Consider the following 22,604-nt stretch of genomic DNA (forward strand, 5'->3'; position numbering starts at 1 on the left):
GCAACATCTTAAAAGTTAATGTAACTATAAAAACCAGCATTTTTATTTCAAAGTGATTCTTCTTTTGCTAGCCATCTGCATGACTAGCTTTCCCAAGCCAAGTGGGACAGGTCCGAGTGGAAGGAGACATCAGGAAGACATGTCTTGCCGGGCAGACCCATGAATGGGAGAAAACTCACATTGTAGAAGGTGCAAGGCAAGATGCCACTCTTCCGGCTATGTGGCTAGGACATTGGGAGGGAAGCCAAGTAATCCCACAGTTTGAGAAGAGTTAGGTTTTGCCAGTTCTATCTGCTGAGCCCTGAAACAGTGACCCTGGAAAAACAACCCTTGGAGTATGCTGTGTAGCAACCCCTGTTCAGATAGGCCGAACCCGGCAGCCGGGCAGGTCCTAACTCTCTGGGAACTTGATTTTACAGAATGTATAACATGGGATGATGATGACACCTGCCCCAGAGGGAAGCCTGTGGCTCACAGAGGCAGCCCGGCAAGCCCTGCAAGCAGTGCCCACAGCACACCGTTCATTAAGGTGACTTTCTCTCGGGTGGCTTACATTGGCCTTATCTCTGCACCTTTCTTAGGTCAAGAAGAAGAGAGGTTGGCCCTAGGAACTGCCCTGATGTATGGGGCCAAAAAGTCCCTCAACACAGAGGGCGTCGTCAAATCGAGGTCTGATGTCCACATGAATTTTGAAGTGGAGAATGCCGTGCTGGGAAGAGACTTCAAGGTCACCATCACCTTCCGTAACAGTGGCCCCGCCCACTACACCATCACAGCCTATCTCTCAGGCAACATCACCTTCTACACCGGGGTCGCCAAGGCAGAATTCAAGAACAAGACATTTGATGTGACACTGGAGCCCTTGTCCTGTAAGTTAACGAGGGGGGCTGTTCTCTCCAGGATGTGTCACCTGCTTCCTTGTCTGGCTTTCTATTGATGTTCCCTAATAGCTTCCTGGCCCAGAGCTCAGGAGCATATGAACCACGGGGCAGGACCCACTCTTCCTAGAAAGGCCCCCACTTTCATCTCCATGACTTGTGCACAGAAGCGAGCACTGAAATTTTCAAAGCTTAGAGCCCCATGAGTCGTGAACATTAAATGTCCCTGAACCTCTGGCTACTTACAGGGTGGGCCAAGGATCTGAAGCATCAGCACCTACTGAGCGCTGGTCAGAAATGCAGACTCTCAGGCCCCACCCCAGACCCATGCATTCTAACAAGGTCCCAGGGGGACTGGTGTGCACAGGAGAGTTGGTGAAGCTTGTGTCTCAGAAAGCGGGCCCGCTGGCGGTACCTCTCTCCCAACGTAGGGACAGCTTTGGGGGGCCGCCCAGCGGGAATGGTGTGTTTGGCTTTACCATTTAGCGGGCAGGGAGATCTAAGCTCCGCAGGGTGGGCTGTCTGATGTACAGGGTCGGGAGAGCCCATCCTTGGGAGAGGAAACTCGAGGAAGCTCTGGAGGCTTTGCTCTCCCGGCCATCTCCCGGGGGCCTCTCCCGCACCTCGATCCCTCACCTCCCTTGCATACATGGCCTTCCAAAGCGTCTTCTTCACTATGAAAAATGCAGACTAGTTTAAGTAGGACTGGGATTGACAAGCCGCAGCTTGCACTGGGGACTGCAATTTCGACCTGTCTCATTCCCTTGGGTACCAGTGTTTGGTGTGTACAACAGCTGGTCACTCAATTGGCCAAATGAGCCAACCGGAAGAACCTGGTCTCCAGGCAGGGCACACGGAGTTAGAAAACAGAGCATGTTGAAAGGGTCAACATGGCAGGGCACCAGATCCATTGACCTGACAGGTGAGTCAGGAAAAGAAATGGAAAAAAAGGTATATGAATAATAATTTTTAAAATGCAGAGGCAGGCAAGACTATGATCCCACCTGGGGTGTGGCCAAACCACATGTCTCACTTGTTTTCAAGCTTCCTGGATTCGATGTCTGTCCCAAGCCTCAGGAAGTACCTTTGGGAGGCTTCAGAAGGATATTCCCTGAAAACTGAGAAACTATTCCTAAAATATCCTAATTTCAAGAAACCTACTCAATCTTGAAGGAAGCAAATCCCCCTCGATTCAGTAGACTAGCCAACAATTAAGAAATCACCATAGTATTTGTTTTGGAAACTGGAAGATCTAGCACTTGGAAGAAAGGTAATTCTTACAGAAACGCGTAGTCAGTATAAAGGACTCAGGAGAAAAAACAGTCATCACAGCTGTTTACGACAGACAGACCCAGTGGATTTAGAGGGCCTGAACCTTGGAATTAGACAAATCTGGATTTTAGCTGTGACTGTGTCACCTACTAGTTGTGTGTCCCTAGGCAAATTACTTAAGTAATCTGAGCTCATCTGCACGTGGGAACAATACTACCCACATCCCTGGGTTGTTGATTCACCCCCACCACACACACACACCTTTATTTAATGCCTACAAGTCCAGGTATTATTTTGTGCTGGTGACACAGCAATGAGTTGCTTCTTGACGGTCTCCTGGGAGGAAGTTGGGGGCTCCACAATAAACAATCAAACAAGTGACTATATATGGTTCTGCGTAGAATAGGAAAATACAAAGCAAGGTAAGGAAGACGGAGTGCCGGGGGTGGGGGGGTGTGGTCAAGGAAAGCCCCTCTGATAGGGTGACATTTAACAGAAATCTGACAGAAGGGAAGGAGTGAGCTTTCCAGCCAGAAAAAAAAAGAAAGTAAGTGCAAAGGCCCTGAGGCCAGAGCTCATGTGATGTGTTCAGTGAGCAGCAAGGAGACCAGGGTCAGGAGCAAAGGCATCCAGGAGAGGCTAGTGGGTATAGACAGGTAAAGACCTGGAGGCCCTTGTAACGATTCTGGCCATGATTCTGAGTGAGCTGCAGAGCCTTAAGACGGTGTCGAGCAGGAGTGTGCCCTGCTCTAACTTGGGTTCTGAAAGATCACTTGGCTGCTGTGCTGAGAACAGACTATAGGCGATGTGGAATTGAAGCTTAGAGACTAGTTAGGACGCTGTTGCAATAGTCCCGTGAGAGATGGTGGTGAAGGTGAGGGAGGTGGTGACAGCTACCAGATCTGGGTGTTTTCTGAAGGTAGAGCCCTCGGGATTGGTTGACAGGTTGGATGGGTGGCGTGAGAGAAGGGGGCTGTGGAGGAAACTAAATGAGATAATATATGCAGAAGGCTTCCCGCAAGTAGGCTCCCCATAAATGCTAACTTCCAACGTGTTTACACTTTGGGAAACTGAGACCAGAAAGGTGAGTTGACGTGTTCAAGGCCACACATAACAATTAGAGGCGAAGCAGGTACCAGAGGCCACATCCCATTCAGGCAGGTGTGGTGAGCCAGCCCCTTACTTGTGCCCTGTTGCCTGGGGTCCAGCTGCCCCTCACTCCCCTGGACAAGGAACTATACGCCATCCTTTTCCCACCGCACTAGGGTTCCCTCTCGCAATCTCCTTCCCCTTCTCTCCATGATCCAATAAAAGCCCGAGCTTACGTGAGTTAGCGGGCTAGAACGGCATGATACATTAGCCATCTCAGTCATCGATCTAGGGATACCGAAGCCTGACTCAGTATCAACACAGCTCCCGCACACTCAGCCCACCCCAAGGCTTGTCCTCAATAACCTGAAGGGAGTTGAAGACTGTTTCTTGCTTTCCCCTGCATGTAGGTGGCACTAACGGCATGCGATAAATTGCAACCTAAAATCAATTGCAATATATGGCAAAAAGCCACAGGATCTAGACATCGATCAAGCAGGTCAGGGTACGATCCTAAGAGAGTCCGTCGCAAAGAAAGTTTTCCAAGTAGAACGGGAAGCGTATTTTCCACATTGATGATGCAAGGGAATGTGTAGGCTAGAATCAGCTGGGAGGATCTGAATAACTGAAACCTCCCATACCTTCAAAGGTGCTATCGTTTCCACTTGGCTATATTTAGTTTTCTTTGCTCTTTGGAAAAGAGATGAAGCAGCTCCTGTCTGTGTCCCCCCCTGGCTTTCCCCAGACACCGTAAATGGTATTGGCAGGGTCCCAGCTCCACCACTCAGAGAATGAAAATCTCTTCTTCTTGCCACATTTAATAAACTTTATCTAGAACAATTTCTTGTGTGGTGGCAAAACACAGCATTTACATAATGTACTATTTCAGGAGCCCTGTTCCCTTGGGCTCAGAAACACAGCCCAGTTTCTTTAGTGCCAAGATTTAGAGGATGTTCTACCTCAGAGAATGAAGAGTCCCGAGGCTGATATCAAGGCAGCGAGAGCCTCTGTAACGATGTCAAGCACATCTCGCCAACCTAAACAGCCCAGTGGTCAAACACGGCCCTCTAGAAATAGCTAGAGGATGTCCTTTTGTTATTATTATTATTACCGGAGGCAGCTAGAGGCAAAATGCGTGTTCTTCAAGGCCTGTCACTTTGCTGCTCCATCTGGCGAAGTGAAAACAACCCCCATGTGCTCGTCTGAGGTTGTCTCCAACTGAGGGACAGAGCCTTAATCTCCTGGACGATTCACTGCTCGGGGAGCCATGGAGGAGGCAAGGTCCAGGCTCAGTCCCAAAGAAGGCGGCATGAGTAGGTCACCCAAAAAGGCAGAATTTGAGGGTCAAGGTCAAGACGAGGTCTTCGATTCCAAAGGCCAGCTCTAAGTGGAATGGGACTGCCCTAGGCAGTAGGCCGAGTTGCTGACTGCTTGTCTAGGGCGGACCAGTACGTTCTAATAACTCTGCATAGCCCGTGGCCGTCTCTCAGCCTGGGCACCACGAACTTTCAGACCGGACAGTTGTTACGGGGCCTGTCCCGTGTGTTGTGGGATGTTTAGCTGCATCCTTGGCCTCTACCCGATAGATGCCAGTAACAACCTCCAGCTGTGACAACCAAAAGCATCTCCAGACGTTACTAAACACCCCTGGGGGGCAAAATTGCGCCCCGTTGACAACCACTGGTCTAGGATGACCATCCTTTCCATTTTGCCATCAATTTCCATTTTGCCAGGAATTGGGTGCATTCTGGGGTGCCAGACTTTAAGTTTCAAAACGGAGACCGCCCTAAGTCCACCCAATTCCGCCCTAACACCGCCCCATCTCCTGCTACAACCTCCTATCTCTGGGAGCCCCTCAAACTTGAATAGGTACCATCTGAGCATCACATTCAAATACAGATCCTGATTCCCTAAGTGTGGGTGGGGTTAGAGAACCGGTGGCAGGCTCTTACAGGGCTGATCTGGCGGTGGGAAGGGCGGGTCCCCCTAGTTGTTGAGCAGTACTTCTCAGCCCCGCTGCATGTAAGAGTCATCTGCAGAATTGTAACACAAAGCCTGGGCCCCAGCCGCCAAGATTCTGATTGAATTGGCCTGGGGTGGGATCCAGCAGGGCAGGTTTTTAAATGTCCCTAAGTGATTGTGAGGTAAAGCCAAGACTGGGTGGTCACAGCACCTACTCATCCACGCAGAGACGTTGAGGCAGATGGTAGGCACGGCCTGATGCACTGTCGTCTGGGAGCCCAAAAGGCAGGAGACCTCCCTGTGCCCTGGAGTTCACCCCACAGGGTCTTCCATCCCGGGTCCTGGACGGCCGCTCGTGAGGGAGGGCTAAAATGAGCCACCCTCTACACTTGAAACTATCAACCTTGGGAATTGTTTCCTTCAATAACTTCCACCGGAGGGAGGAATCTTTGGCCAAAGGCAGACATTGAGCAGGGAAGCCATGGTGGAAACATTCGATTCCATGCAGCGGGGACGGAGGCCCCTGGCTCTGCCCAGGCCCGGGCTCGGCTGGCAGGAGAACTGCCCTTTGCCCTTAAGAATCCTGGGCTCTGGGAAATGAGAGTGAGAGAAATTGGGCAGCGCCGCCAAACAGAACCTCACGGCTGTGGTCAGAGCCGCAAGACAGGATTCCCATCCTCAGCCCGGATGGTGAGCAGAGGGGGGCCAGGACCATGCCCTCCCTCCACCTGTCATCCTCACTGGCTCGTCCCCAACACCTAAATGCTCCCCTTGTCGGTGCCTTGAGATCACAGAGGTCTTTTAAGTTGCAAATAGCAGAAGGGGTGGGAGAGAGTTGCATGCCTGTGGTGAAAACTGGTTTCAACTGCTTCTTTCTCTTAAATAGAAAAATCAAGCCAGATTGGTACAATACAAGTTGGAGAGAAAGTGTGGAGCACAGGAATCAAGGAAAAGGTTTAGGCCGTTGACAGCTTTGCTCGAGCGTGGCCCGTGGCCTGCGTAAGATGTGTCTTATCACGGGAGGGCACGTGGCACGGTGGCCGTGGACATCACTGTCCCACATCTGTCACCTTGGGGCTGTTTCTGCCGAAATCCAAGCAGCCGCAGCTAAAACCCCTTAGTCCTTGATTTTAAACCTCTTTGTCACGTTGCATTTTACAACAGCAAAAGCACTGTTGGGAAAATTTGACACGTTTTCTCTAGGAAGACTTTACTGAATGTGAAATTTCCAGCACATTCTTTACCCCAGAAGCCGGAGAGCTTCTTGTCCCTGATGGGCTCTGTGTTCCACTTGCCCTCACCTGTGTGTGTTCCTGGTGGAGACTGTGCTAGCGTGGCAAAGATGGGGCCCTCAGGGAAGAGTGAAGCAGCTCCTACCCCACGTCCTGACATCGCCATGTTTTTTTTCCTGCTGTCAGTCAAGAAAGAGGAGGTGCTGATCCAAGCGGGCGAGTACATGGGCCAGCTGCTGGAGCAGGCGTTCCTGCACTTCTTTGTCACAGCCCGTGTCAATGAGACCAAGGATGTTCTGGCTAAGCAGAAGTCCATTGTGCTGACAATCCCCAAGGTCATCATCAAGGTCAGTGTTAGCATCTCAGATGAGGGAGAAAGGCAAGGTTGTTAGTGTTTATGAATATGTGTGTGTGTGTGAAAGTGTGTCCTGCTCCAAAAAAAAAAAAAAAAAGAACTAGGATCCTCCCGTTCTTTGAAAGAAGTAAACCACCCTATACACTGACATGCACATATAACACTTTTCTCTCCTCTCCAGATTTAAATATATAGACTTGGCTGCAGATATAAATATAACCTGGGGGTATAAACACACTTGTGGAGGAAGATAGAGATGTGTAAAGGATGCAGATACGTGGAGCTCAGTGTCTCCAGAATAAAGTAGGCCAGGCATGGCATCAAACAGAAGCCGCCTGGATCCCCTCCCACCTGCCTTTAGGACTGTACCGTTCTCCATGAAGCTATCGCTGTATACAGTAGAACGCACAAACCGAAACGTCAGCGTGATGATCATGACTTGTCATGTGTGTCTACACCTGGCAACCACCAGCCAGATGCAGACACAGAGGATTTGTGACATCCAACACCCCAGAAATCTCCCTCACGCCTTTTGCAGTCCATCACTCTCTCCTCCGTCACCGAGACAGCCATTGCTCTGACCTCTATCACCGGAGGGCCTTTTTTGTCCGTTTGGCTAATAGTCGTTTTAACGTTGTCTCTCCATTAGCCGCCCTCTCTGTCCAAATGTCTCAAAGGCACTTGGCAGTGGAGAGGTGAGCATGGGTGAAAGGGCAAGGCAAATAGGCAGCCTGTTTGCTCCCACTTCTCAGGACCACTGGCAGCGTCCATGGCCACATCCCCGAGACACCTCCTGCCCTGGGAGCAGAAACCCAGGCGTCCATCAGGGTTCTTGGGCTGTGACATCTCGTGTCAGCCTTCTCCAGGGCTTGGAGACCTTTCCAAGTGATTGAGTGATTAGCACAGAGCTGAAGGTGCATTCCTCTAACGTGGTAGGTAAATCAAAATGTTAGAGGCACTCATATTTTAAAGCCTCTAGAGGTGGGCTGTTGGCAATGGGCGGGCAGGGAGCGGTAGGCCTCGTGTCTCTTCTGAATCGTTTGCTGAGAATCACTTGTAAAGCTAATAATGTTGTGTAGCATTCAAAATGGCAGCCTTCCCCCTGGGTCCAGTGCCGCGTGGACGGCCCTTGAGGGGCCGATGAGGGGACGATGAGTCCCACCAGGCCGACATGTAGGGCCCCGGAGGAAGAGAACCCCAGGCCCTCCTTTTCTAGGAAGGATTGAATCTTCACGCCTCCTTGCTTCTTTCACCCCGGTCACCTACACAAGAGGCCTTAAGAGATAGCATAAAAGTGAGGGGTGCAGGTCTGCAGGCAGAACAGGGAAGTGGTACTGGGGTTCCTGCAGAGGAACCGCCTCTCCCCTGAGCATAAGGCGCTCGTGCCATGACTGGGGCGGCCTGCCCACCCGCCACGTGGCGGCTGCCCTCGTGGCGGGCTCTCCTGGGACACGTGCGGTGCCCCACAGGCCTCTCCCGGAGGCTGGGGGAGACCTCCTTTCCCGCTGCTTCAGGAGCTCAGCCTCTGAACCTTTCCCATCAGAGGCGAGGCCCACACACTCACCTAATTATGAACTGGCAGCTTGTCCCCATGAAGGGCTCAGGAGAGAGCTCTCCCCAGCTGGGAAGTGATCCAACCCCAGCATAAAATAGAATTTAATTGCCCCGCTGGTAATAAACTGGATGAACACAGGAAACTGATAACTTTCATCTTTTAGACCTCATTAACTGAAGGATTATTGACTAGTCATCTTCTGAGTTTACTCAGAGAGCAGTTTAACTCCCCACGGGTAGAACCCAAATCCCTTCTCCTGCAGCTCAAGTGACCTGGACGGGGAGGGTGTACTTTACTTTACACAGAGTTGTGTGGGTTTTTTGCTTTGTTTTGTGTTGTTTTTCAATTTCCATAAGGGTGTCAAAAAGGCAGTTCTTAGAGGTAATGCATTTAGAGGGTAGGGTCATTTGACTGGGACTCTAGCAGGAGAGAGATGGAAATTGGTCCAGGAGTGCTCAGGAAAGCAGGCAGGCGCATCCTCACAGAAGCGGTCGCTTAACCGCTAACCTCACCAACCGTATTAGCCCCGAGGACAGACTAAATCCGAGCCGCGGAAGAGGTGTTCCTGGGTAAAGTCCCTCATACCCTGGAAGCCACCCAGGTGTCCCTGAGCTGTGAGAGGCCCCAATTCCAGAAACTGGCTAATGGACTGGCGACCAGGATTCTAGTTAGTCTACTGGAGGCATGGGGTACGGACCGCGGGCATCCAGACGGCAGGTATCCTGAAAGCGACTGCGGTGGGGGGAGGACACAGACAAAAGGAGGAGTGGGGAAGGGAGGAGAAAAGAAATATACATTGAAACAAATGTTACCCAGGAGACCTCAGGGCGGGAGTCAAATAAACTGCATAAACAGGAGTTGGAGAGGAAGCTAAATGCAGTGAAAGTACAAAAGCACGGGGGCTCAGAGGTCCAGACCACATGGGACACATGTCCCCAGGTTCTAAGAAAACGCTAGAACACTTGGTCCATCTCTCTGAGCCTGGGACTGGCCCACAGCTTACAGAACCTCCCAAGGTCACTATGCTGAAGACACAGGATGAGAAGGTGTGAGAGACAAGGGTCAGGACGGAGGATCCCCCCACTCCGAGGCAGGAGGGGGAGGGGGTGAGACTGGCACATAGTGCTGACAATGACAGTAGCTATGAGTACTGAGGTCTACGCTATTATGCTTCTCCTGTGCTATCTTATTTAATCCTCATTTCCACCCTACGAGGTGGGCAGTATTGTACCCATTTTACAGATGAGAAATCTGAGAGGCCCAGAGGAGGCAGTGCCCTGTAGCATGGTGGTCAAAACACAGGCTCTGGGACCAAACTACCTGAACTCAAAGCCTGTTTCCTCAACACACTGGCTGTGTAACCCTGGACGCATCACTTACTGTCTCTTAGCTCCTGTTCTCTCAGCTGTTTAACAGAGACCATGGCAAGTCTTACTTCGTAGAGCTGTTGCGAGCGTAAAACGAAATAATGGGTACCTAACGCCTAGCTCACGGTCAACGCCGAGTATGTGCTGGTTGTTGATATTGTCCTTGTTACTGGTCACAAGCCACTTGCCTGTGATCACCTGCCTGATAAGGGAGGGAAGGAAGCTTCCAACCCAGATCTTACTGATCTGGAAGCTAGTACAGGTAAAGGCTCGGCTACGTCGCTCTCACACTGGAACTTTCACCAGAATAGAAGATGGCGACTGCATTTACCGAACAGCCTGGTGTTTCCGGGGAGGAGAGATCACAGGAGTTGGAGTGCAGTGGGGTGTCAAGGGCTAAGGCTGTAGAACCATAGATGATCCTTGGTGAGTGGATAACATTCAGCCGGTAGAGATGGATGGAGATACCACTCCAGATGTTAGGGGAAAAAAAAACATAAGCAAGGGCGGTGTGGGGAGCGGCTGGAAGCTGCCGCAGCGGGAGTGCAGGCTGGAAGCAGGTGACTAGTGAAGAGAGCCCAAGCAAGGCAGCCTGGGGCCACTTTGAGGTATGGCTAAAAGGTTTGGATGAGAGCTTCCCAAGTGATCTGAGAACAGGGGGGCTTCAGTGGAGCTTCTAGAGCACGAATGTAGCATCATTGTCAACTCTGACCTCCCAAGAGTCGGAGCCTCTTGCATTTCTCCCTTCTCTTCAAAGCCTTTGCCCAAAGCACTGTCTCCTGGGAGACCCAGCTCAGCCTGGGGGCTGGAGCTGCCTGAGGGCTAGTTTGCAGCTTTTCTTACCCAGCTCCCTTTCTAGAGCAAAGAGACACCAACCTGGACCACGATGGGGCCCGCCTGTCTGGATCCACATCACCGTCAACCAAAGCAGTTAGGCCAGTGGACACATCCTTATATCCTAAGGACCCAGTCTTGCATTGCATTCGTCCCCGTGAGCGCAGATATCGGAACTGGGTTAAACTGTGCTCCCAGCTGACTCATCCCGGCACCCACCACGCATGAGTCACAGTGTGTGAACCTCATGCGGAAAACGGCAGGGAGAGGCAGTCATTAAACTTTAATGAGCACACATCTCTTTTCTCAGGCTATCAAAATATTTTGATGAGAAAAGCATATTTTATTAAAATCAGACATAGAATTTGTCTCTGCCTTCCCACGTGTTGATTGTTGTTAAGAGGCTTTAAGTCAGGAAAAGATTCTTCAGCCTTTTGATGTTTAAGGAACGGCTATTTGGGGGAGGGGACGGGGGCAACAGAGGGCATTCAGCTGGTCTGCCGGCTAGAGGCTGGTTTGCAGGAGTCGTGGTGTGTGACATGGGGGCAGAGTGCCGGTGGTTTCCTCCCAGTCTTGGGGAGCAGTGAAGCTTTCACAGTTTTCACGTCCTCACCCAAGTCAACTAGAGCAGGGACGCCGGGGTGGGGGGAACCCTTACAGCCCCTTCTGTAGAGAAGCCCCCCAGCACAGGGGCTTGGATGGCTGGACCCGGACATCCCGGGTTCCTAATTCTACCTGGGCTGCTCTGGGCTAATTCGTCAACATCTCAGATGTAGAATGGGTCCAGGAATACTGCTGACCTTGTTGGGTTGCTGGGAGGGATAATAGAAATAATCCTTATAAAGAGCCTAACCTGGTACCTTGATCACAGTAAGTACGTGATGAAGACCAGCTTCTGTCAGCTTCCATCACGTGGCATAGCCACCACCAAGTCTCCAGACCTTTTCTCCCTTTCCTGCTTCCTCTCATCCTCCTTCTTTCTCCTCTCTCTCCCTCACACACACATCCTCTCTCTCTGAACTTCCCTGTCCCTTTTTGCAAAATAACACACTCATAATACTAGTCCCAATGTTAACTGCAATCATATATAAAACCCAAAGTGGTTAAGGACTAAATCTGGGCCGTTTCTGAGAACGCTTAGCCCCTGCCAGGACCGGTGGCTGCTGGTTGGTGTTTGCTCCCTGCCCGCCCAGTCCTCTCTGTGCTGGGGGTTCTGTAGTCAAACCCCTGACACTTGCTCAGGGCAGGAGCCGCCCTCTGGCCAATGCTCACCTGGTGGCCTTGAAACCGACCCCTGGGCGTTGAGCACTGCATTGTTCCCTGTGGGAGCCTCCTGAGAGGGGGCCGGTCCCGAAGAGCCTGGAGGAGACTTGGGGGACAGAGGAGAGGTGGTCACGTGTTCCCCCATGACCTCCTTTCAGTATCTGGGAAAACAACTCCCAGTGCCATTTAAAAGTGCTCGGGTCCCACCGCATCTTTAGTATTATCGTGTAGGACAGTCCTGTAGCCTTTTCAGAACATGATGAGACACCAATAGGCTCATTCTCTCCTATGAATGAGGAACAATTTTGCTAGGAAAAAAATAAAACCACTTTCTATGTATGTGATTTTAAAAAGTTACAGCCATCAACAGACCATAAACCAACAGGTGGCCCTAGATTTTAAAAAAAAAAAATCTTTTAAACTTTTAAAATAAGAACAGTTGACCGTTTCCAAGATTTTTTTTCACACACATTTTAACGCGCCTCCCTGCTTCCGCCACCCCAGGTTGTACACAGTCCGCACAAGTGCAGGAGCTGTCCTGGAGTGGCATTGACATGATTTCAACATGCGTTTGCTCATTACTTATCTGTTCTGTTGGCCAAAAGAATTTTTCGGTATTTCTCCATCCCGATGTTTAGTCACTCACTCATTTATTTAATCATTCTACAAAGAGTTATTTGGTGACCAGGGGCACTCCTCTTGCACCAGGCAGTGTAGCCAGGGCCTAGGAAAGGGGGTAATTCCTAGACATCAACCAGCAGAATGTCCTCCCGGCACTCTGGACCTGCAGCGGTGAGGAGAAGGCAGGTCACGTGGGGAAGGTCCCTGCTGCCCACCCCCCCGGGTGGTGGCTTCCTCTGGGTGGCTCCACTCCAGACCAGATCCGACACCTGTGGGAGCTGTGCCCACACAGTGGATAATGAAGGGACCAAATCGAGCCCACTCGCCACTCACCAAGCCACACAGCCTGGCAGGACGCTGTGTCCACTGGAAAAGGGGCTCCCTTTCCTAACTAGCACAGATGCACCGGTGCCGGCTCCACGCCCAGATCGCTTCGGAATCAAGACACTGTCTTGGCTTTTCTTAACCACCACTGTGCTGCTGTGTTCTAACTGGAGCCCACCACTCACCTGAGGTCGAGTGTAAAATCCTCTTCGTCCCTCTTCTGCCCGTGCCCGTGGCAGCCCCAATTTTAACCAGAGAAGAGCAAAGCCGGCAGGGATGCTACGGCGGACGCCTGGGCCAATCTCCTCCAACATCCCAGTTCATGTGTTGTTTTACTTTTTAACCGGAGGACAGGTTAAAACTGGGGAACCACCTGAGGAATAGTGAGTGTCCCCAAATGCTTGACAGCCACCAGGTACATGGTGAGACTTAACTGCAGTTTCACTTCATTCCGTGAGAGCCTAAATACCTGCAGCTTTCCATCGAGGCAGAAAATGAACAAAACTCTGTGTCTAATCATCCCGAACCCCAGCCCCTAAACCGTTTCTCCTGCCGTGTTTCCCACCGAGCATGTTTCTCCCTCCGGACCTCCCGTGGGTTCTCCGTGACTCTGACACGTGTTCCAGTCACCAGGAAGCACCCCTGCCGTGTCCACAGCCCTTCAGTGGGAGACTGGAGCAGGGCACGGGGTGTGGGCTTCTCCACATCTCTTTAGAAAGTGTCAGTGGAGGCCGCCAGCTTCTCTCCTCTGTGCTTCTCGGCTCCGGCACCTGAGAACCCGAATCCACATCACTCCCCACGGGGGAACTTGAGGCTGAGGAAGTCCTCCTGGTCACCCTGGCAGCAGTGTCTCCCTCCAAACCTCCATGGCATTTAGGGTCAATAATTGCGATGTTGCAGGTGCTCTGCCAGGTCGCTTCACGTACGATGTCACACTGAATCTTCCCAAGAACCTCGTAAGAAACCAAGGCCCAGAGAGTTCAAGTGATCGGCCCGAGGACACACAGCAGTGGTCCCTGGTCTTCGGACCCTGAGTCCAGCATGCTTTCCCCTCAGCGTCCCTCAACCATGGTCACTGTCTTCGTCCTGGCCACCACAGTGGTGCCCTCAGTGCTGCCGTAAGCCATCTGTGGAGAAAATCAAAGTCTGTCTGTGAGGTCCCACCATGAGGCGCTCTGAGCAGGTGAAGTCCACGGACCTGGGGAGGGTCCCAGGCAGGGTACCACCAGCCATGGCTTTACATGCTCGGATAGCTGACTCTCTCTCCATCCTCTGTTGGTCCCGGAGGATCAGGCGGTGGGTTACTCCATTGGCCAGGAGAGCACGTCCCAGACTCTCTGTGAGCGAGGCCTCCACTGGAAGGGGAACATGTCCCCCTCCCTCTCAGCACAGCTGTGGGACAAACTGCATTTGAGAATGAAGACGAAAACCACTGGTAACTGGGGTTCCTAAAACAGGCTCTCTGTGCATTCCTGTTCACACGGAAGCAAAGTAAAACAGCAAGAACGGCAGATCTCATCTACCTTGTCGTATGATCAGTGTGCTTGAGCTACTGGCTCTTTTTTTAAAAATGATGTCTCTATCTTTACCCCGAACAGCACCTCCTGTAATCACCAAGTGATACAGTATATCAAGGCCTCAGTCACATTGTCACATTTTACCCTGGCGTAGAAATCTGCTTCTTTCCCCACAAAGTCAAAAAGAAGGAGTTGAGTAGTAATATATATGTTTTCAAATTTAGCTCAGAATCGAGTTGTAATCACTGTGCTCGATGGTAGCTTAGTGATGGCAAAAGGTAATACTGCAAATGATTCTTCAGTGGGTTTCAGGAAATAAAGAAGCTATTTTCGGCAGAAAAGGTTACTATTTTTGCCTCTCTGCTGTCAGAGATGACAGTGTACGTAGTGCTTAAAGATGAAGGCTTTGGAGTCAGAAAGACCTAGATTCATATCTGGGTCCTGCCAACTTACAGGCTCTGTAACCTGGGGATTTTGTTTGTCTTCTGAGTTTTAGTTTCACATCAATAGAATGGGGATAATGTTCATGTCCACTGCCGAGTCCATAGAGGATCAAACAAGATAATGTAAGTGAAAGGAAGCCTAAGTAAACACTAAAAGTAATGTGAGTTGCTATTATTATTACTTACCAGAGTCGGCGCAGCGGGTGGTTAAGCAGTGACTCTGGCGCCAGGCTGTCTGCATCCAAGTCTCGCTTCCCCTACTTGCTGTGTGAACTTGAACAGTTCACTTCACTTCTTTGTGCCTCACTTTCCTCATCTGTAAAATGAATTCTCATAGCGTCTACCTCATAGGGTCGTGAGGATTAAATGAGTTAATATAAGAAAATCCCTTAGCAGCATCGTCCAATAGAACTTTCTGTAATGACGGGAATGCCCTAAACCTGCACCTTCCAATATGATAGCCACTAGACACATGTAGATGCTGAGTACTTGAACTGTGGCTAGGACAACTAAAGAACTGAACTTTAATTTCATTCCATTTTAATTCAGTTAAATTTAAATAGCCCCTTGTGGCTGGTGGCTACCACATTGGACGGTACAGACTTAGAACATCGCCTGACTGTCGTAAAACCTGACCGTCGTCAAAAAAAAATTTGCATTATTTAGTCAAGGCGAACCTAAGTGGGCTAGTGAGAAGCAACTGTGGTGCCGGTGCTGGTGAAGTGGTTTGCAAACAAGCAACTGCCTGTTACCAACAGTGACCATAGGGTGGGGAGGAGGGGAAAAATCATTTTCCACTAATTCGTGGAATCCATGATGGACAGCACTTGAAGTAAGGGCTGTGACGTGAACTAATAAATCATGTGAATTACATTGACAACTAGGTTCATTCTTTCTCAAACTTTTTCCTTCATTTCAGTTTTGATTTTGAATAGTTATTATACATGTTATAAAGCATATACTCCATGGAAGAGGGCTTCTGATTTCCTAAAAGGTAACTTCCTCCCAAAAGTGTGTGTGTGTGTGTGTGTGTGTGTGTGTGTGTGTGTGTGTGTGTGTGTTTTAGTAACTTTCTTGTTTATCAGAGAAACAGAATACTGATCGTTATGGAACAGCATAAAAGACAAGAACTCAGTATGTCAATATCGGTGAAGGGTGTTTAACTTGAAAATGCATCATATTTTATGTCAGTATAAAAAAACCAGAAATATTTTAAATGGAATATTGAAAAAAACCAAGGTGCAAAAGTATTTGATGTCACTGAGTATGACATATGCTTCATCCTTTTCTCTGGTCCAGGTAATGTCCGGTCTTCTCTATAGTGAACACACTGCGAATTGCACCCCACTTAAATCAACACATAATATGAAAATACTATGTATAATGCTCCCTTTTCCTTGAAAGCGGGAGGAAATACCTCCACTTAAATTGCCTAAGCAGAAGACAGCGATGCTGAGTGCTGGGCAGGCTTTATATTTGGTTTGGTTTGTGTTTCTAAGTTTCGTTATTATCTCAGCAGTCAGGTAAAGGACGTTTAAATCCGGGTGCAGGAGACCAGTGTCAGAAAAGGGACACGAGCCTTTGTTAATTGCAAAAGAAACACTCTACGACCCGAGAAGGGTCCCCTCCTTCAGGCTCCAGTATCAGGGAAGGCTGAGAAGTACTTATATACCCGCTCCGGCAGCTAATAACAGAGGTCATATCTGGAAGCAAAATGATTTGGTATGCCACGTGAAATTATCTGAGGAGGCTTCATCTTCTAATCATATTCAGATCTAAAGCCTATCTCTGAAGGCCTAAACCCTGGGCCAGCCTTTCAAATACTAAATTCCCCTTATTTCTGCCATCAGTCACCTGGAAGGGTCCACTTTGCTTTCCACAGCAGAAGAATCTTCCTGTAGAGGTAGCCTGCCAGTATGTAAAGGATCCTTAACTTGGAGCCCATCAGTCCCTTGAGGGCCATGGATAGATATCCTGGGTCTGTAGTGAACCCCCTAAAACTACCTGCAAAGTGTATGTATCTTGTATTTGTCACTGTGTGTTTGTCCGTGGGAGGAAGGGTCAGTAGCTATTATCAGATTTTTAAGGGGTTGTCCCCGTAATCTCAATGGCATACCACGAAGAAAGCAGATGACTCCAAAATATTTTTCCCCCAAAATCAAAGTGATCATAGCAAACACTTTCACCAATAGTGTCGCTAAAGCAGTCCCACTTTCTCCAACTTAGACAGCTTTTGTAAATGTTATCTTTATCCTGTATTTTTAGAAACCAAAAAGTGTTCTGAAATTTTTTTCAACTTAGGAAAAATATGTTGGATGCGCTTGAGAATTAAACCAAAGATTCTATGTAAAGTATTCTAATAATGCACTTTTATACAGTCATCCCTCGGTATCCATGGGGATTGGTTCCAGGACCCCTGCAGATACCAAAACCCATATCCACAGGTTGAGCATCCACAAATTCAACCAACCTTACATTCTGCTGTGCATGCCAGGTTGAGGACCACTGAGACACATTGCTTGGCATACAATCCATGCTTTGTAGGTGACACCTGTGGTTGTCATGACCATAATCAGTGTCTGCTCCACCCCGACTCCTCTTTCCAGCCCTCCACCCATCCCACCTTAGCGGGTGGAGACTTGAATGTAATGACCATGGAGAATTGGTTGCAATTTTCATTTTTCTTATAGATTTTTTAAATCCCATAGACATAAATTTAGCCATCAACATGTCTTAAAGAGTAAAGCCACTATTTACAATGGCCAGGACATGGAAGCAACTTAAGTGCCCATCAACAGATGAATGGATAAAGAAGATGTGGCACATCTATACAATGGAATATTACTCAGCCATAAAAAGAAATGAAATTGAGTTATTTACAGTGAGATGGATGGACCTATAGACTGTCGTACAGAGTGAAGTAAGTCAGGAAGAGAAAAACAAATACTGTACACTAATGCATATATACAAACTCTAAAAAAAAACAAGGTTCTGAAGAACCTAGGGGCAGGACAGGAATAAAGACACAGATGTAGAGAATGGACTTGAGGACACAGGGAGGGGGCAGGGTAAGCTGGGACGAAGTGAGAGAGTGGCATGGACATATATACACTACCAAATGTAAAATAGATAGCTAGTGGGAAGCAGCCGCATAGCACAGGGAGATCAGCTCGGTGCTTTGTGACCCCCTAGAGGGGTGGGATAGGGAAGGTGGGAAGGAGATGCAAGAGGGAGGAGATATGGGGATATATGTATACGTATAGCTGATTCACTTTGTTATACAGCAGAAACTAACACACCATTGTAAAGCAATTATACTCCAATAAAGATGTTAAAAAAAAAAAGAGTAAAGCCATAAGGTTCTAATTCTTAATGCTAGAGCCAATGAGCGAGAATCTTCTTCTCTGGGCAATGGCCTTCCTCTTTCCCTCTATTCACGAGAAAGGCTCATTTCCACATGATTTTTCCTGTGTTATAGACTGCTTAAAGAATAAGGCAGTATAGTGCCTGGGTTGATGTATAGAAAACTCAACCAACCAATAAATTTCATTTTTAAGCAGTCAACCTAATATAACAAATATCTACTGGACACCAGCTAGATGCTGGAGTTGAAAGTGGGCTAAAATAAGGTGAATAAAGCAAACTACCCCAAGTATTGCTAATCCAAAAAAGTATGAGCTGTAATGTATTGAGCCTTTGTCAATGCGCCATGCATTGTGTTGGCTGCTTTAAATGTGTTAACTCAACTTGCTCCTTTCCTGTGATGGAAGAACTACTGATATTATCTCCTTCCCAAGTTATTTAGAGCTTATACAGACCCATCCACTTGGCATACAAAGCCCCTAGACGAACAAACAAATACTATAGCCCCCTGGTCACTTTCCAGCACGTCGTGTTGATGTTGGGAAAGCATATAGTCCCAAGTGTGTGGTACATCATGAACACAGCATAAGAACTAATAATAATAACAACAGCAATAATAATAGCATTCTACGTAGATTACCCCATAGGAACGCCAGTCCTGTTTCAGAGACAAGAAAACTGAGTCTCAGAAAGGTTGGAAAAGTCACCCAAGGCCCCACTGCTAGGAAGCGTTGGAGCTGTCCTTGAACTCTGGCCACTTTGCCAAATACCCGATACTTCTGACACTTGTGATGGATAAACTCACCACAAAAAGCCTTACAGCCTCCTGGACGCAGATGCTGTGGCTGCAGAGGAAAAGTCCCTTTTGCCTATTTTAGTGTCCAGATTCCTCTCCTTCAAGTTCAACGGTGAGGCCTCCCTCCTCGGACATATTTCTTTCTAGAGTGCCTCCAAGTAAGAAGGCGCAGGCCCTGTGGAGTGTTTTCTTCCTCTTGAACTCAGAGATCCCTCCTGTCCCGGCAGGAAACTTGAACCCCTTCCAGGATCAGAGTTCGCCTGGCTGCCCTCACCACGGAAAGCTGCTGCTACACCAGATGCACTTCCACCTCCTGCTGAAAGCCACAGCTGGGGGCCACGGCTGTTCACCTCAATTCTAATTAGGGTGGTTTTCATAATGGGGAAACGAGTGCGATTCTAATTAGTAATTGTCCCATCTTTTTCTCGATAGGTATCCCCCAGTCAAAGCGATAGCCTCGTCGCACTGGTTCCCTTGCCAAAAAGTGGTCATGCTGTAAAACACAAGAAAAAGTAAAGAGGGCTAAAGATACAGGGGAGCATAAACAGGTGTTATGGGCTGCTAAGGAACTTCTCTCTCTCCCAATTCACTTCTTAGGTCCATGGCGCTCAGGTAGTCGGTTCTGACATGGTTGTGACCGTTGAGTTCACCAATCCTTTAAAAGAAACTCTGAAAAATATTTGGATTTACCTGGATGGTCCTGGAGTGACGAAACCCATAAGGAAGATGTTCCAGTGAGTGCTGGGAAAGTGGGGAGGTGAGGTGGGGTTGTAGGAAGTTCTGTCTCTCTCCGTGTTTTCCAAACTCACATCCAATCCCCAGCGAACACGTCTGAGAAGCTGCTACCTCCAAAAGCACAGCGTTGCTTTGACCAACACTTCCATCATTCAATCCTTAAAACCACCTCAATGGGGGGAGCACTATAATTAGCTCGCTTTGGTGGTGGAGGAATTTGAGGCTTTGACAGGTTGACTGGTTTGTCCCAAGTTGTGCATTTTATAGAAGTAAGCCAACATCCAGACGTGGCTGGCTGATTGCAGATCCCGAAGTTCAAGAAGTTTGCCATACTCCTTCCTCGTGTACTCATTCTTCTCGTATTTACGGAGGTATCACGCTAAAAGATGTCCCTTTTCTTGAGTCCTTTCTTTCCAACCCCACCTCCAAGATCTTACCAACCGGCTCTCTAGAACTGTTGCTTTCAGTAAAACAAAGGTGAGCCTAGAGAGTTCTAGACTTGGTTCCCTATTCAAGGGACCAACGACCGCCCTGCGCTCTGTAGTAACATGAATGAAACTCTGCTTCTTCCACACCTCGCGCCATTAGATTGTGCCCTACAGTTCTCAGCTTCTGTGACTTCTACTGACAAAGAGTGTCACCCATTCCGTGTTCAGGTACTTCTAGTCGTTAGAAAACAATTCCACCTTTCAATCCCACCGATGATCCAAACCCCGTCATCTGGACCTGTATACAGAGTAAGGCACATTTGTCTTCCATCTAATGGTTTGCAAATGTTTGCAAAAAGCTGTCCAGTCTTCCTTGCGTCTTCTCTGTTCCTACACTGACTTCATTCCCCTCATCCCTAACATGGTTTCCCACATCCTCCAACTTGTCAGTACTCCTCTTAAAGTGTGACACCCAGAATGCATCCCAATCTTTGAGGTTTATTACTCTCATTTCTACCACAAAGAAGTCCCGGTCAGCATCGATCAATCTAGCATATTTCCTGTGGGGTGACCTTCTAAGGTATAAAAAAGGAGGTGCAGGGATTCGGAAACTGCCTTATGACCCAGATATGTTAGGAATTTCCCCAATGCCCTTTATGGGAGCTACCCAGCTCGGAGTCTGTGAGACAAATGCGAGGCCTCTTTCACCCTTTCTGAAGCACCTTTAAAGACAATGTGTGCACTAGGGGCTCGCTGCATTTGTTTGAAACTACAGTGCTCACAGCTTCTGCATCCCATCATTTAAGAGGTACCTGATGCTGGAGGATGCAATAAACAACAGAGAAAATAATCGGAGTGCTTTTTTTAAAAATGCAAAAGCACAAAACATAACAACATTCCTGTGCTAATAGGAAAGCTGCAAGAAAAAAAAAAATTAAATTAGAAATCAACCCCAGCTAGAGGGAGAGGTCAGTAGAGCTAGCCCTGCTTTCATCAGAAACGACAGTCTCACTCACCCATTCTCACACCTTCCCACTCGAATCAGATGCAAGAATCGCTCAGGCAAAGTGAAACACATTTCTTCTTTAAAACAGCCCCCTGCTGTAGCCAATTTTTCCTTCTCCAAAAGGCCTCATCTGAGGGTACTAGAACCTCCTGCCACTTTGACACCTTGGCTGTGCAAGAATTCCACCTTGATCCCAAACCAATGCAAGGAAGGAGATAATCTGTGTATTAGAAGAAAGATGAGTCCTAGTGCAGTGCAATGACCCACTATTTAGGAGGCACAGGGCTCAAAGAGGGTTGAGTGTCCAGGTGCATTTCTTACTGTTAATATCTGACATTGGGGTAGGACAAAGGGGGGTGAACTGGGGAAAGGATGGAAGAGGCCAGTCCCTACACGGTGGACACAAAGCAAATGTCCCGCCCGCACTCTGCCGTTGGCTCTACTGGTAATCACCTTCAACGCATAGGTCTATGGCAGATCAGTAACAGACATAGAGCCAGGTCCTCAATCCCTTATGGGGATCCAGATCCAGAGGGTGGATCTCTCCAAAGCTAGGGAAGCTTTATTTCTCAGAGACTGTCAAAAATTGGAAATAACTTGACATAGAAAATACTTATGACCTAGGGTGGGCTTGGGACTTCGGAGAGACCACTGGTTTCTCTGTTTCCTCCTGATTCCTCCTCACACCTTCACAGCCCGGATCTGAGCCAGCCAGCACCCACAACCATCTTTTCGGATGGTTGAAACACTGCGGTGTACCCTATACCGCCAAGACCTGATCAAAGAGTGGCAGATCAATGTGACAACTTGGACCCTTAAGAAGTGCAATTCTGTAGAACCAGAACCCTTCACAAGACTGTATTCCTTTCTCAGATCCACGCCTTGAATAGTCAAGGGAGTCTCCACCCCACCTGCCCACCCGAGGGCCCTAGGCGTTAGGGGGTCTGGAGCTCCAAGCAGAGGGTCTGGAAGGCGGGAGCTAGCGAGCAGGGGATTGAACGAGGAATAGGTGGTGCCACGTCCACTCCTCAGTCAGGACACAGTCAACTCCACTCCAAAATGATTTACCTTCCTGCTCTCCCCCCCCGACCTCCCCACACCTTCCTCGGGTGCTCGGAGGTGCTACTCCCACAGACCGGCAGCTGTCCAGCTTCTGCCCTTGATACTTCTGCAACATCAAATAATTCATCTTCCGGATTCCTTTTTCTCTTTAAAAAATGATGAGGTTCCGTAAGTTATTTTAAGAGAAAAGTTCTCCGACTTTGTGATTTTGTTTTAAAGTTTGAGTCTCTCAAGTAGGACAGAGGGCTAGACACGTGGAGGACAAACCATTGATAGCTGCAGCTTATTGCGGTAAGAATCCCCTACGCCCGCTTGTGCTCAAAATGATAAATGGCCGGCGTATCTCGATTGCTCAGTGCATTACTGAGAAACATTTATCACAACGTCTATCCCTGGGAATATAGGATTATTCCAGTATTACTCCACTTTGTTTTTTGAATTTTATTTATTTATTTTTTTATACTTCCCTTAGCAAGATGGGGAAATGATGTTTTTCTTTCTC

The 22,604-nt window shown here is 48.6% G+C and overlaps 1 protein-coding gene across 1 annotated transcript in view; it reads left to right on the forward strand.

The window, feature by feature from the left end:
* The window catches only part of F13A1 (coagulation factor XIII A chain), a 135,141-nt gene that overhangs the window by 109,502 nt on the left and 3,035 nt on the right, over positions 1-22,604 (forward strand). Inside the window, exons 11-13 of the mRNA XM_065885293.1 lie at positions 582-869; positions 6,620-6,780; positions 19,469-19,605. Of these exons, the coding sequence (XP_065741365.1) occupies positions 582-869; positions 6,620-6,780; positions 19,469-19,605 (586 nt within the window). The remainder of the gene's footprint in view (positions 1-581; positions 870-6,619; positions 6,781-19,468; positions 19,606-22,604) is intronic.

This window comes from Phocoena phocoena, chromosome 10, assembly GCF_963924675.1.
Source record: "Phocoena phocoena chromosome 10, mPhoPho1.1, whole genome shotgun sequence".
NCBI lineage: Eukaryota > Metazoa > Chordata > Mammalia > Artiodactyla > Phocoenidae > Phocoena > Phocoena phocoena.